At 34.8% G+C, this 16,658-nt stretch overlaps 1 protein-coding gene across 2 annotated transcripts in view; it reads right to left on the reverse strand.

Annotated features, from left to right (window-relative positions):
• The window catches only part of LOC140158569 (WD repeat-containing protein 93-like), a 39,817-nt gene that overhangs the window by 8,201 nt on the left and 14,958 nt on the right, over positions 1 to 16,658 (reverse strand). For both annotated transcript variants that reach the window (XM_072181706.1, XM_072181705.1), the window contains 4 exons: positions 13,659 to 13,790; positions 12,120 to 12,235; positions 10,346 to 10,498; positions 2,764 to 2,920 (listed from right to left, as the gene is read on the reverse strand). In XM_072181706.1, coding sequence (XP_072037807.1) covers positions 2,764 to 2,920; positions 10,346 to 10,498; positions 12,120 to 12,235; positions 13,659 to 13,790 — 558 coding nt within the window. The remainder of the gene's footprint in view (positions 1 to 2,763; positions 2,921 to 10,345; positions 10,499 to 12,119; positions 12,236 to 13,658; positions 13,791 to 16,658) is intronic.

A 16,658-nucleotide genomic window follows, 5' to 3' on the forward strand; every position in this document is an offset into this window, starting at 1 on the left:
TGGATGTTCCAATAAGAACCGTACATGCAAAATAAAGCAACATTTTATATCATATTTGCGCTACTGTATGAAATATATCATACTACGTCAATTGCTCCCACCTGTGAGTTAATCATGATGACATAGACAAATGAAAATGATTCTGACCAATAGCTTCCAAGAACTTGTTTGCATAACCATGGCAACTGATATTTATATTGGAATGCAACCAAGTTTTCAGTCTATTTTTAAAGTAACTTGAGCATTACTTTCGTTTGTAGAACATGACTCAATCTTTATCTTCCCCTGGTTTTTTGTTTCTGTTCCTTTTTGTAAGTTATAGTAGGCCTAGTTTTATGACGTGTAATTTGGCACATAATTTGTTTCCAAGATCCATGTCATATAGTTATTTGAATCATCAAGTCAAACCCCTGTAAAAATATACACTGAGATAGTTAACATAGCTAGACAGGTTGATTTGCACACTCACAGTACATGTATTCACTTACTTCTGGGCCTCATTTCTATGGTACCTTTCTTCTATATTTGTTATAGTGTGACAATAGAGGCCGTCAGCCTTTCGCCATCTTGTGGGTACAAATGATCTGTGTGTTCATGCGTCGGACACTACGCACAGGCGCAGCTTGCCACGCCCAGCTGTTATCGCGCCTCACGCGGTGAGTTGCTGCTCACGCATGGAGATCGAACGACCATCACAGCGTGTACCCACAAGATGGCGGCATATGACGTCACGCTGACGGCCTTTATTATTAGAATGAGCAAAGTTGCCAATCAATACTATAATGTACAATCCCAAAGATGCCATTTTTTTCTTGTTTGCCCCACTTGCCCACAAAATATCCCATAGCTTTATTATTTATCACCAAAAGACCCCTTTTTGTGATTATAAGACAGTGAAAGCTGAGATACATCACTTCCATGGCACCAGTTCAGTTATCAATGAAAAATGCCAAGCAAAGAACATGAACATGACTATAACATATAGCCAAGAAAAAGGTGATTGTTTCAGATGAGGTGTCATTGTAAAGGAGAATAAATTAGCTGTCTATTGATATGTCAAAAATAATCTGATATATAGATGCTTGAAAAAACTTTCCAAACTTTTTTGAGGAATTAATTAGCAACTAATTCGCACTAGAATACTTAGTAAAATAAGTTGCATGTAGCATGCTCATTCATTACACAAAGCAGTAATTAATGACTGTGTTAATTGCTGCAGTCTAGTTCACTTTGGTATTAATGATTCTTAACAGGTCTGGTCTTAATTGTCTTAAATAGGCTCATCAGGTCCCTGGTAATTTCATGACTAGTCACTGCATGTTTCGTGTTGAAATAAGCTGGTTATTAAACTTTGATATGTTCATTTGTTGGGAATTGTAAAGGTATAATGTTGGCAGTATTACAGGGGCAACCTCAAGACCCATTTGAAACCCCTATGAAGTTCCAGTTTTGGCCAAATTTGAGCTCCAAGCTATGGAAGCTTAAAGGTGCCACCAGAAGTTGATATATTTTCCCAGAAGTTGAGATAATTTTCTCGGTAAGTCAACTTTTTGGGGGTGAAAAGGTGAGATGACAAGATTCTTCATCTTGCCAAGCCTTTTTCCTGCAGTTGAAAAGATGTGAAGATTAGATCTTGATCTCGTCTTCGACTTTCTTTGGATAGAACTAGATGAGATAAAGGATCCTTCGCTCTCATCTTCTTATCCAAAGGAATAAGAAGATGAGACCAAAGATCTTAATCTTCACATCTTTCAACTGCAGGAAATTGTCTTGGCAAGATGAAGAATCTTGTCATCTTTTCATCCCCAAAAAGTTGACTTCATACGGATAAGAAATTATCTCAACTTCTGGGAAAATATATCAACTTCTGGGTGGCACCGTTAAGCTTCCATACCAAGCACTTATTTCTGAGAAGCGTGGCACAACAAAGCCCCATGTTTTAACCTTAAATCTGTTCCAGAGCTGGCATTTTTGAAATCTGGCTGGCACATACCTACCAATGGTTAAGAGCTACATATGTCATTTTCTATTTTCATAAATTCAACTTCATATGCTGGAAATGTTTATATTTTTACCTTTTCAAGATTTTGACAGCTATTTCTAAAATTTGGCTGGTACTTTATTTAGCCATTAGCATAACATATTACTAGCATTTTGGATGTTTCTAACTTCACAAATTTTAACATTTTAATTTGACAATGCAGTTAGTATACATGTACCGGTACATATTGAGTATTCTGGTTTCACTGCACAACACTAGCTCCAATATACATATCATGTATCAGTGTAAAATATACCCACCTTTAAGATACAGCATATAAATTGGTTTATAGGACTAGATAGTTGGTATCCAATAAACCAATAAACATGTTTCCAATATATGTAACTTGAAGACTAATTTGTGCATCACCCTCTATACTATAGGGTGTCTTGTCTCAAGTTGAGAGTAACGCCATGTTGGATTTCGTAGTGCCAAATTCTAATCAGTGCATTTACGTGGCTGCATCACCAGCTTATGGACAACAGAATTATGTTAGCACATGCGATTCAAATCTGCCACTTTGAAATTCAACATAGCGTTACTCTCAACTTGAGATGAGAGACTATTATATAGTCCCTGCGATACTAATCCCTGCGTTATGACTGGTTTCACTGGAAATATAGTCAGTATTCACCTGTACCTATTTAGTATTTCAATTTCTCTGGACAACACAGTTGTTATCTAATAAACTTGTATCCAGTTTAAACTAGCAGTACACCCACCTCTTAGATAGAGCATCTGTGCATTGCCTGCTTGTGATATGATTGGTTTCATAGGACTAGATAGTTGGTATCCAGGTGGTAATGCTGCCAAACATAGTACATGTTTTTTACTCACATCCATCAGGGATATTTCACTCATTTCTCTCACTAGTAGCACCTGTATGAAAAAGACAGAGATGTACAGCAATATAAAATGTTAATATAATGTTTAGACAGTCGCGCGGTGTGGAGACACACTTGGGTCCCGATGTACGAAATGGTCAAGCAAGCTTTAAAAACCAATAACATGCATGCTGGCCTATATGGAAAGAAAAGAGGTAAGTAGAATCTGATTTTGGAAATCATTTGACCAAAAGAAGAATCTTAAATTAAAACTTTCTATATTTGAATGTTTTCAGCAGCATACAGGAACTGTTATTCTGATGGCACTGAACCGTTTGAACCATGTTTTTAATATTTTTCATGATGTTTGCCCAAGCTATATGAAAGAAAACTTTGTCAAATTATCTAATCTATATCGTTACAACACTAGGGGTAGCAATTTAACTTTCAAGTACCAAAAATTAAAACAGCAGATTCTGCTTCTTTTTTTACAATGTAATTCATAATTGGAAGAAACTTCCCGATGATGTAAAATTGTACAATACAAAATCAATGTTTAACAAATGTCAAAATCAATTTTTTTAGACCACATGGTTATATAGTTTTTAATATTGTAATCGAGGTGATTTTAAGGGACATCCTTGGCATATTATCATGTCAAAATTTCAGGTTTTCAATTTGTATTTTATGAGAATTGTGTTTTTGTATGTCCTGTGCAATATGTTTTTGACTGTATGATGATATGCTGAATAAACTCAAATCATATCAAATCAAATCAAATCAAATCAAATCAAATCAAATCAAATCAAATCTGATGGGGTTCCCACAATATTGTAGTCTGTAAAATAGGCAAGAATATATATTACATTAAAAAATGAATGTTTTGTTTTCTGATTTAGACCTACAAGAGATTTATTTCATCTTGATTTAAATGACAAGTGAAATCATGATAAAAGAACCATTTTTAGGAATTCTAATGCATTTGTAAGACTTATGTGTGTCTTTTTAGAGGAAATAATCAAGATTTCAAAAATCTTAAAGTGTTCAATTCTGACTATCAACTATCGATTGCAGATTCTACTATCGAAAAGGTCAGATGTGATTTTCAACATCTAAAAATAGAATCTCCTAAAATAGTCACAATTCCTTAAACCGAAGTGCGGAATGTTTCAACAGAAGCGTCAAGTGATAATTAAGTTTGTACTCTGGTTTCATTCCAAGAACAACTACTGTACTTTTATGAGGTCATTTTTGCACATTTCATAAATAGAGATTAGTGTGGAACACATGAATATGTTGTGTGTTATCAAAATAACATTGTTAAGGTATGAATTTCTTGAAAATACCACATGCACACAGGTCCCCTTTGCTAGAAATTGCAAAAATATCCACTGTAAATTTTGATAATTCCTAAAAATGGTTCCAAATAAATAAGGTTTTTTTTAATCACTGCATTTTATTACTGAATATATGTGACTTATGAACCAACTGAAGCTTGTGAAGATTGGTAGCCAGCTTTCATGCTTACTGGTGTGACAAATTGTATCAAATTTGTGCTCTGCCTCACCACAGCATTCATGTATGTGACAAGCATGATTATTTGTTGATTCCTCTATTTTTGCACAGATTCCTGGGGCTAGCGGATTAGAAAATAAATCAATACTAAGGAAATCCTTGGAGTTACAATGGTCATCCCCAGGGGTCAATCTCACATGTCAACCAAAGCATACAATCCATGGCAACGTATTGTACGTACTAGTTACGATCAAGCCAATTTCTGGGAACTGTTTGGGTGAACTCAACATGTGGTGTGACTCAAAAGTATATACAAATCCAGGGTAGTTTTTAAACTCATGCTGCTCACTTATGAATGTATGGATTTCTGCCATCTTATCTCACAGAGTATCTCATTCCATATGTTCCATCAAGAAAGAATTTGAGATCAGGTGACAACAATGTACTTCTTGCCACATAACGAACACTTGGTAAGCCTTCACAGCAGCTGCTCTGTGCCTTTGGAACTCTCTGCCCTTTCACGTCTGCCAAAGAACTTGAATCTATGCGTTAAAACTCTCAAAACCTACATGTTCCCAGTAATTTTCTCCTCATGATATTGAGGTTGTCACCTTTTTATTTATGCATTTATCATACATATGTGTAGATTTAATTGTAGCTTAACTGTGCGCACACTTTTTACCGCATGTAATGTAAGTTGTAGGTTAAGATGTAGATTTTTAAGTCTTTTTGTTCAGCATCTTGACCTCTTTTGCTAAACGCGCTTCATAAATGATGTCTAATGATAATAGTTCAGTCTCTATTCAATAGGGCCAGATGACTGATTTCTTTGAAACAACAAAGTCTTCAAAGATATTGTCATTTATTAAAATAATTGTCTTATAATTACATTCAAGTCATATTTACTAGTTTTGAGAAAAATAGAAAACACTACCTGCTCTGCCAATTAGGTCATGCACTTGCTTGACTTATGCAAATATTTTTTTATTTGGCTACTTGGAGTGAGTGTGTAAATTAGGTATTTTTCAGCAGGTGTTTCTTGCGATTAAGAGCTGATTTATATAAAAATCTCCAATTACTACTTTTGAGAAAGACAGAAAAACATATCTAAGTCATTTTTTGTCATTCTTTTAAACTTCAAAACAAATTTGGGTACAGAAAGTGAAGTGTAAAGTAAACATATCAGATACTTATCATCAATCATTTTACAGATTATTATGTGTTAATAGTTTTAATGGATTCAGTGTCTCTTCTTTCATGCAACGGCAGTGTATTAATCCATTAAACCTCACATCAAGCTCATTACAGCCTAATGTTCTAACACATTAGGTTGATTAATCCTTCTACAGGTTTGGTGTCTAGCTAATAATGGGGATAACCATACATCCATTGGTACATTAGTATTTTCTGTCTAGTCTATTATTAACACATTGTAATTGTATCAAATTACCCACAGAGCTGACCCTAGAGAGAGAGACAAAAGTCTGTCTTGTCATAGTTTTCCTTCACCTTAACATATGACTAATACACATAAAACTTTGTGCAGTGTTGCCACATATTTGAAGCCTTTAAGAGCCACAGAACACACAAAAGAGAGCCTAACTTTCAGTTCAACAAGACATTAAGTACCCAAAGAGATGGCGATTATGCCTGAGTAACAGTCAAATTTAAAGCCATATTGCACGATTTGCTTATATTTTTCTCACAATTGTGATTTTCACATGACTGCAATGTATAACGATAATGATAAATTTAAATACTCAGTTAAAACAAAAGACTAAGAATCTGCAATATTGTAACAAAATCCAAGATTTTGAATAAAAAACTTAGGATCCCAAGGTGAAAGTAGACATTAAACATATTCTGAATGCTGCAGTAAGATGTAAATGTTGGAATAATACAGGTATTTTCTTCCATTTTACCCTATTGAACACAAAATGCAAACAGAATCTTTCTGAAAGTTAAACTAAACAAAAGTGTTTTTTATCATTTTGTCAAACTATAAAAAATGAAAATGTTCAAATATATGGCAAAACAAATAGTAAAAAAACAAGTACAGGTATATGCAATGAAAAATTGAAAGTGTGAAGTACAAAGGATAAGCTGTGTGAAGAATTTTGTAAAACACTTTTGTACAAGCATTGTAAAAAGCCCATTATTGTAGGTTTTAGGTAGCGCTAACTATGTTTAACATGGTCTCCACCAAACTAAACATAGTCTGCTGAAAATGACAAACAACATTACTAATGTCCATTCTAAAAATACACCCATACAGGGCCAGCCTTGTTTCCATGGTAATCAAGTTGACTAAGGGGGATATTAGGATCCGGCCATGTAGCAGGAAATTGGGTGATTTCTGGGGTTTACTGAGCTAATTGGGTTGGCTTTAATAATTTGTTGAAAGTTTGCACACACTGACTGATATGAAAGGACTATGAGTCACAACAGCCTCATTCTAATGTCACAGTTCTTTAACCCTCTCCACACAGTTATCAAATGCAGACGACAAGTTTCAGAAAAAATTCAACAATTCAACAATTTCATAATTGTAAATTTTCATGACCATATTTGGAATGAGCATGTAAAATGCATTAAAATGAGTACAAGAAAGCATAATATTGGTTCAGTGATTCTTAAGATAGTTCTTGGTACATGGATATTTTGAGAAAATATCTCAAAACTTGGAACTTTTTATATTGAAATTTATGTCATGCAGAGCATTAACCTTCATGTATCTACCATGTATTAAAATGGGTCCTCAACTTAATGGAGTATGAGTTTTTGTACCCAAACCATGTAAAAGTTTATGGGAAAGGTTTTTAACACGACTCTCCACATACATAAATGACAGCCAGTGAAAAAATTTCACTAACCAATAACCATGTAAAGGTTATTCCATGAAGGTACAAGTATAGGGACTAGAGAACTGTGCTCAGGGGGGTCACTCCCATTGTGGCCTGTACACCATCCACGATAATAAAAACGCATAAAAAGAGTAGTTTTTCGTGGGTAGGTAGGATACGTGCGTATCGTGTTTAGGGTGTCAAAAACATGAAAAATTGGAAAAAAAGGGTAGCAAAATTGCAATTGCTAATATGTGGAAATCAAATTTAGGGTATGAAATTTGATGTTAGGAATACAATCCCTGTTTAGGGTGTGAAACAGGCACATGTTACCTGTTTAGGGTATCGTTTTAGCCAAGGGTTAAATCCTTGTTTAGGGTGCTTTTCAAAACTTGATTATCGCAGATGGTGTACAGGCCAGTGTTGTAGTCAAGACCTCTATGTCCGAGACCGAGACCGAGACCAAGACCTGCCCGTCCCAGATCGAGACCGAGACCAAACCTTCCAAGACCAAGACCACAACTTCCGAGACCGAGACCTCTAAGTTCCGAAAGCAAGACCGAGACCTTGGTTTAATCCCGGGGGATACTCAAGTTTGGTTTGGGTAGGGGTACTGGTGTGCCGCTGAGAATTTGAAAGGGAACCCATTATTGTACCAACTTTTCAAGAAATTTGGACCCTCAGTTTAAGGGATCTAAAATGAGCGTTTATTGCGTTTCGACAGTATTTTTTGTGGGACATGAGAGCACCTCAGACCTATCGAATTGCATTCTGAATACGAAGCATGTTTTTCTGATATCAAATAATTTTCATTTTTGAAAATCACAATATAATACAAATTTTATGACAAATTATAAAAATTTGATATTTTTCAAATTTTGATATATATAACAGTCCTCGAAGTAAATAATATAAATCTAATGATATATTCTTAAAGTGTATGTAGCAGGGACGAAAAAGCCGACGGTCAATTGAAAATTTTGACCTTTCATATTGAAGATATGGATTTTTTCCCCAAAAAGACCTAATGTTTTTTGGTGTTTTGGGAAAAAAAATTAATTATATAGCTCAAATCCCACTACAGGCTCTGCGAGGAATATATTATCATGTGTGACTCTGATGTATGATCTTCCTTTTATTTTTAGGTCTGCAGTCCTTTTCATACAGGAAAACATAATTGCATTGCATTGATAATGTTTCATTTTGCTGACTATGCGCATCTGTTTGTCAAACAGCTTATCAATCAGAATCACAGCGTATCCTGGTTGATATTATCTGCAAGATTTATAAAACAGGTCAAGGGGGTCCAGGAAGAAGCCATTTCTATAGCCCTCATGAGATGCAAACCAAAATAGATTGCTAAATCCTAACAAATTTCCTGAATGCATAATTTGACATTTGATATAATTTTGCTCTTTTTATCATCATTATAAGTACCTTTCCATGGGAAAATTGATTGAGAGCTATACAACCATATTTAATGAGATGCTTTTGTCACATGAAACAAATATTTTGCTGCATATTTACACAATTTATTCTGAGCTTTCAAAATTGCCAACTTCATCAGTTTCAGATTATTTCTGTAACACTCTTGATTTTTTTCCCTTTGAGTATATTATTGTTTAAAATACTTTATATCAGTGTAACCTGGATCTTACCACACATATTCTTTAAAATAATACCTTGCTCAGCAGTAATTGTTCATAACCAATTAACTCCTATATAGACTCAGAAATAGGCAAGGCTACCATGCATGTACATAACTAAAACATAGGATTTGATTGTAACTATATGCTAAGGAAAAGTTCAATTTCAACCAAGTTGCCTCTATACTGCCAAATATAGTTGGTTACCATAAATCACCACATTTTTGATCAGATACATTAAGAGCCACAATAGTTGCAATCCCAGTGGCATAGTTCAATAAACTCTTTTAACAATAATAGCATAAAATTTGACATCAAGTTGTGGAGTATGAGTTTTTGTACCCACCACATTGAAAGGTCATTTGGTGCGTGTACAAACATATAGGGGTTATAGAACTGTGTCCTGACATATAGGAGTGTTTGATATCCTACTAAAAGCCTAATGGAAAGGAAGTATCAGGTTTGATACATCATGCATGTAACTTAAAGAAAAGTTAAGTGTATTAAGTTTTAAGGTCAAAAACTTCTTCTACTCATCATAAATAGAGATTAAATAAAGTCTCATGACAGTGTGGCTCAAGTTTGAAGTACACATTTGTCTTCTGATCCTATCTGAGATTGACCTTATCTAGCTAGCTATTTTTTTAGTATATAAAGATTAAATGTGTATATTGGATCTTAAGGATGACAAAACCTGACTTTAAGTTATTGTGTCAAGTCAAACTAAGCCAGCAAGTATCTTGAGTATGTCAACTGTACTTTTCAGTATCACCAGCCTTGTTTCTAGTACTTATGACATTTAGGCCTACTATTTGCAGACTTTGCAAAAATCTAATTCTAATTTCTAGACCTCATAATCTGTGATTCTATCTAAGATGTGACATTAACTAATCTAAATAGGCCAAAGACAGTAATTGTGAACTGAACTCCCCACACAATATTCTTTAGCAAATTCACATTTATCTGAAGTGTGATGTCTAATTGTCTATCTAAAGCAGGCCAACTAAATGCTGAGTTTCATCATCATAATAGTTAAAACAAAGAATTTGACCAGGTAATAACCACAAAATAGAGCAGTAAAGAAAATTTGTCTGAAGCGGGATTCAAACAGGCATCCTCTGGATAGCAAGTCCCAGCTGAATCCAGTACATGTTTCATTTGAATCTCACTTCAGCTAAATTTTCCTTGCTTTCCTTCTGAAAAAGTCTAAAAAAGTGGCAAAATACTGCTCAAATGAAGTTTGAGGCATGGGTTTGAGGCTCAACATCCAACAAGCTTTAGATAATTTCAGAGCATTCACCTGATGGATAACTCAACAAAGTAACCCATGCATGGAAAGAGCAACCCATCTCTGACAAGTGGATGATGAGCACCATCTTCTACAATGGTTCATATGGCACATGGTAATATCAGAGAAAAAGGTTCTACAGAGATTCTATGCAAACAGAAGTCACTTCAATTCATGAATATACCTACCACTTGGGGCATTGTACTAAGTGGTTCTATCACTGTGAATTTCTCTGGTTCTTCTATGACTGGTCCATCAAGATGCTGGACTCTAACAGGTTCTCCATAACCACATTTGATGAGACAAAACTGTCCGTCTGTACTGCCTACCAACACAACAACCTGAGTAAAACAATAATAAAACAAATTTGTAAACAATTATTCACCTTCTCGACAGTCCATATTAGATACAGAAAATACATTTTGTTTCATTGTGAGTTTGGTTGTGATGTCAGTGCTTTTATGTGTGCTGAAAAATCACCCTTGTAGACTGATGGCTCAATACCAATAATTCTCTATACACAGTTTTCAATGGAAAAATTGATAATTTTGTGTGGAATTATCTGATATGCAGAATCCTCTCAGTTAAAATCCAACAATACCAGATGAAACTAAATGCCAAATGACCAAAGCCTCAACATATGTTGACCTGAGACTTTTCTTGTTTGAACACACTGAACCATAAATACCTTAAAATATCAGTGCGCCCTTAAAGCTGAAAGTTACAACTGGATAGGGTGAATACAAGGGAAAGTTAAATCAAATTCTGGAAATAAAATTTGCAACTTACATGCGACAGTTGCGTCTGGTAACTCCGAACTTCATCAGGCATCTGATTGGTCATGTGACGTAAGTCGCATGTACGTTGCAAATTTTATTTCCAGAATTTGATTTAACTTTACCTTATCTGTTATTTACTGGATGACTAACACCAAGATAGATAGGGTGAATAGTTACCTTGCCTTACAGCCTAAGTGAAGGTAACACTTAATCAACCTACTAACCACAATGACCTCAAGGATGGTTTATTTAATTTCAGCTCTCATTTGTTGAAAATGGTTAAACATTATGGACACTGTGATGAAAACACCAGCAATCTGAATGAATGTTGCATTTTTAAATCCATGTCAGTAGTAAGCAATGTGTAAGGTGTCATTGGTTTTCATATTTCTCACTCGTTTGTGAAGCAAATCAATGGGGCCTGAATAAAAAATTGCAGGTTTGGATCTGTTTCTTCCATTGGTTTTCATTTCATAACTTAATTTCTGCATCACTTGCCGTCACTAATACATCAAATTTAAAAAAAACCATCCTTGTGGACATTATGGTCGCCTTGATTTCTGAAATTGACCACAATTTGGCTGTAAGGTCATGATTCATGAACTGTTACCTTAATTATTGCGTTTGCTGTATAGATGACTACTACCCCTACAAACAGTTAGTCCTGGACTCATGATGATCCATACATGTAGGCCAGGACTAATTGGCTTTCACAAAAAGTGTTCTTAGCAGTCTAAGCTATAATGTGATCATCAGTTTCTCAAGTCTACTGAAATGAAGTGTACTGAAGAGTACTTTATTTCAATCAGACCTCTTAACTAAAATCACATATTCGCCATAGAAGTGATGATGTAACAGGATTAACTACCATAGCAATAGGTTAAAACAAAATATATCACACTGCACTAGTACGTTCATGTGGTACCTCTGCATTGAACCATATCATGCTGATCACTCTCACCTGTAAGATTAGTATCTTTGAAAAGAGCGGTATCATATTCAATCTGTGATTGCAGACATACACAGGTGATGAGTGTAACCTGCTTGTAGTGCAGTGCGATATATTCAGAAATTGTTTTAACCTATTGCTATGGTGGTTACTTGGTTACGATGAATAATAAGTCAAGACATGATATTCTCAGTGAGAATAAATCCAAGAGCACTTGTCAGACAAGTTTGTTACCTTAGGTGACTGGAGATACGGTTGAGTGACCGGCCTCTCAAATGGAGCAGCTGTGATAAATCTCAAGTAATTCACTTCACCATGTCTAGATGTGTGACTCACACCAAGGGGAATTCCTGTTGGACAACACACAGAGAAATATGAAGATTTGTGGTTAATTCAACTTCCGAACAGATATTTGGAAATAGTTATGATTGTTATCATACAATAGGTCTGACATTAAATGCTACCCATATCTTTATATGGCTCACAATATGATCACTAATTTACCTTGGATGAACTACAGTGTAATTGGGGTGGGAAAATAGGTTTAATCAATCAAGGGGCTATTCCAGGTGACATCCATACACCTGACCACCTATGAAAGACATGACCTTAATCTCTCACACAGGGCATGCATATTTCAAATGGAGTTACTCATTTATGTAAGCCATTTGAAATTTACACTCCCTGTGTGGGAGATCATGTTCATGTCTTCCATAGGGGGTATGGATTTCAACTGGAATCACCCAATAGCCACCATGTTCTTACTCCCATTTTAGCTGCATTTTACCCACATTATCAACCATGTACACCCAATCTACATCACACAGAAAACATGACACAGAGACACAGCCTGTGAAAAAAGTGCTTTTTGCATCTAAATTCTGTTCCTTATGATTCATTTCCTTTACATCCACATTACAATATTAACATCCCTACATGAACATGGGATATACAAGTGCAGTAAATGTATATCCTGTATCTGTTTCTCACCAAGTTTTTCTTTTTTCACCTGCAAACTTTCACAAAGGTAAAAGATTCCCATTTTGAATTACTAAATGGTAAGGTCCATTAATGATCATATTTTGCCACTAAAAACAAAATGGGGAGCAAGTTTCACTTAAATTCCTAACTTGAAATTTTGTTTTAACAATAATACATTAAAAAAGGCTTAAAATCAAATAAATGTTTCGTCCCCACACACAAAGTTGACAATGTTTTTGCCAAGCGAATGAATCTCCAATATTTTTTGGTATACAAAAATTATGTAGCCAGAGGTTAATTCCAATGGTATAAAAAACTCTCAACCTTTTTTTAAAGAAAAGTTGGGGATGAGGCATATGGCCTCTTTAAAGTTAATTGTACATATTTGCAAAAAAGAAATTCACTTCACTCACGTGTGTCTTCTAACAAAAGGGACATGTTGATGAATGTACTCAGTCATCCAGTTGTACATTTTGTAGTAACATGAAAGTTGGAATTAAATCAAAATACTGGCATTGCTAAAAATAGTAAGTCCAGTATTTTGATTTAATTCCAAATTTTAAAAGGGACATGTGTTTGTAGTGTTCTTCATTCATATTCATCACCTTGAAGTTATAGTGCGACTTGGCAGGTTATTTTGAGACATTCTTCCGTTCCGCATGCAGCTTATTCTTTTAATTTAAAAGTCTTAAACACAGAATAGCAGTCTTTGTAAGGATATGCCACTGACTCACAGAGCAAGACAGACCTCTCTTTGTGTGTAATCTACAGTGTTAGTCTTATTGATAATACCTTGTTGTTTGTTCCATACTGTAACTGTTCCATCATTCTGACCAATAGCTAGCAGGGATGTACACGGTGATGTAGCTAAAGCTGTCACTGGACTAGAACATGGCCAGATCACTTCAGGTTTGCCTTCAATATCTATAATACAACAGGCAAGTTGAGGGTGAATAAATATGTGTATGACATTTACATTGGATATTTGCATGAAATCCAAACCTCACTGTGGATGTCCAAATCGGGGTCCACATGCCTTTTCCAACATTTTGGAATGAAAATTGTTGGGCCTGGATGGCTTAAACTGTTGGATTTGGTTGGAATTCCAAAATCTTCCTCAACAGGGGTGTGATTTTCAAATGGAATGGCCTGTTGTGCTTTCTTGAATAAAAATAAAGGGGCATACATGTAAGTTGGGCACTGTCCAACTCCCTGTCCAACTTATTCTGACACATTGCAATCTGTCTGTTGTGATGACACATACATGATATGATCAACAAAGATATGTGGTCATTTGTTGCTCAAATTGATGCAACAGAATTTTTTTTAATTTATTATGAATTTGTGATTATAATCTGATCTACCTTTTCACATCCTATCCTGGATATATCATCAGGCTGACTACTTTTCTGGCTGCCAAAGTTTTGTTGTGAAATATTGCCACTCATACTGAAGCAAATCAGATTATCTCAAATACATCTATTACAACCTGGCTGAACCATAAATTTTCACAATCGTATGTTCAGTTTATTGTATTAATTAAGCTCATATCTTAATACCAAGCCCAATTTTGGTATGATTTCAGCATATTATATCCTGTTAAAGCCATATTGTAACATTTGATGGGGAGGATGTCTCTATGCTTTTCAAACTTCTGATATCCTCCAAATCAATCAAATTAATTAGGATTTATATACCTTGATGGACCATATACAAAGACAAAATAATACAAAACAATAACACTTCATTGAATAATGTCCTCTGGTGACCTAAAATAACAATATCCTTCAAATACTTCAGAGCTGATGTAATAAAATATAATGTAATCCACTAGATTGCAGTTACAGGAACTACAGTAATTTATGAAGCTATACTTGAGTTCATGTGTACAATTCTATACACTGAATTACTTGTTTCTGTGACCTTATCTGATCCATTTATCTTTAGATTAGCCTGTTATATCAATTCTTTGCCATGCCAAATGATGAATCAATCAATCAAACAGGTTTGAATACAATCATGTGTTGACATCTGTTTTCAATGAACAATATTATAGTTTGATCAGCTTGTAATCAGCAGGAAATTTTAGGTTTTTACCACTACACCGAAAATATAGACCCACGTTAAGAGTGCTATATAGTTGACAGGCCTGGTCTATATTTTGCGTGTCAAAGAATAGGACTGGAAATTAATAATTTGTGATACTTCTGGCAAGAGGTCTCTAGACAATTCTCAAAATAAAATATATTGATATTAATCTGCAATGTTATGAAGGCCCACCGATTACAAGCTGATCAAACTATACCTTGTTTTATTATTTTTTTGCCATCATTTTTACCTTTGTCAAGAATTTTTGCAAAATAATAGATCCAACTGGATGAAAATCAAAATATGTTCAAAGGTACTTTACGTAATGGCAAGTGACAGGCAACTTGAATGCATTTTACATTTAAATTAATAATTTTTAAAGAGCATCATTTATATTGAATGCTTGACTATAAAGATAAAATTATATAGGCAGTGATTGCCTATTCTTAGTCAGTGGGAGTGGTCTAGTTCGTAGACACATAATCTGATGGACAATCGCATGATTTCGGGTGCCGTCTATCAGGCCGTAGAAGACGACCCCACGTCATCATGAGTGTTGATAACGTGTAACACGTTTGTAGAGGTTCGCGGAATACACGCACACGCTAGCAGTACGTGCAACAGAATATGTGAAGTTGTAAACAAGTTTCGTTCATTTTATAATAAGGGGAGTTTTTATGATGATAACTTAGTTTTTGCTTTAAAAATAGTTTACAGTTATTAAAATAATATTTAACTAATTAAAAATGAGAATAAACGATAGGAATTTTTGTTTTTACTATCCTCTACCTATGATAGACGACAGGCAGGTCCAATATTTTCATCGTAGTTGCGCCTGCATCCACTACTCAAAATATTGGACCTGCATGCCTGTCGTCTATCAGTCATGGTAGAGGATAGTAAAAACAAAAATTTCTATCGTTTATTCTCTAAGTGCAGCTCATGTGACAAACAATATAACTCCAGAGTGGAAAAAAATTAAAGATTGCTTTTGCAAAAGCATGGTTATCAATTGATCCACTAGATTCACCTGACAATGGAAATAAATAAAATGTGTGATTTTCAGTTTTCTAGATTGAGTATAAATTAGGCTTTACAATTGAAAACATCTTGTCATTTTGATACAAAAAATTCTGCTAAGTTTAAAATAAAAGTTCAGATGAAGTTCCTTGTTAGTTGTATCCAAACTGGTTTTTTGTTTCAATGACTTAACTCACCAGTGGAAAAAATATGTATAGCTTTCATTAAAGTGGGCGGCTCTCATATTAAATTCAAATTTATATATAGAATGAATTGACAGGCATTTGTTATCCAGAGGGACCTTGAACTAAATATATTATATGAGTCAATAAGAGCAAGATAAGCAAGGTAGTTGGCTAAATATAGCCTGGCACACCTATATATGAAATCTATTTTAATTAATAAGTTATAATTAATAAAGATATTACATGTCAACATCAGCACAATATTATTGTTCAACAGCTGGTATATGTAGACAAAGTTAAACATGGTTAAGACTAGCATTAACACCTAAAGCTTACATAAGGAAGCCTAGCACACCCAGATGACACCTTTTGGTTTGGTTTGACATTTTGGACAAGTAAATTTACGGTGTGATATATTGTCATCACACACTGCCGTTGTGGTTAAGATTTAATATACTATGCCTGCACCCATGATGAAGATGGTCTACTACTGCGGTTG

Source organism: Amphiura filiformis, chromosome 8 (assembly GCF_039555335.1).
Source record: "Amphiura filiformis chromosome 8, Afil_fr2py, whole genome shotgun sequence".
NCBI lineage: Eukaryota > Metazoa > Echinodermata > Ophiuroidea > Amphilepidida > Amphiuridae > Amphiura > Amphiura filiformis.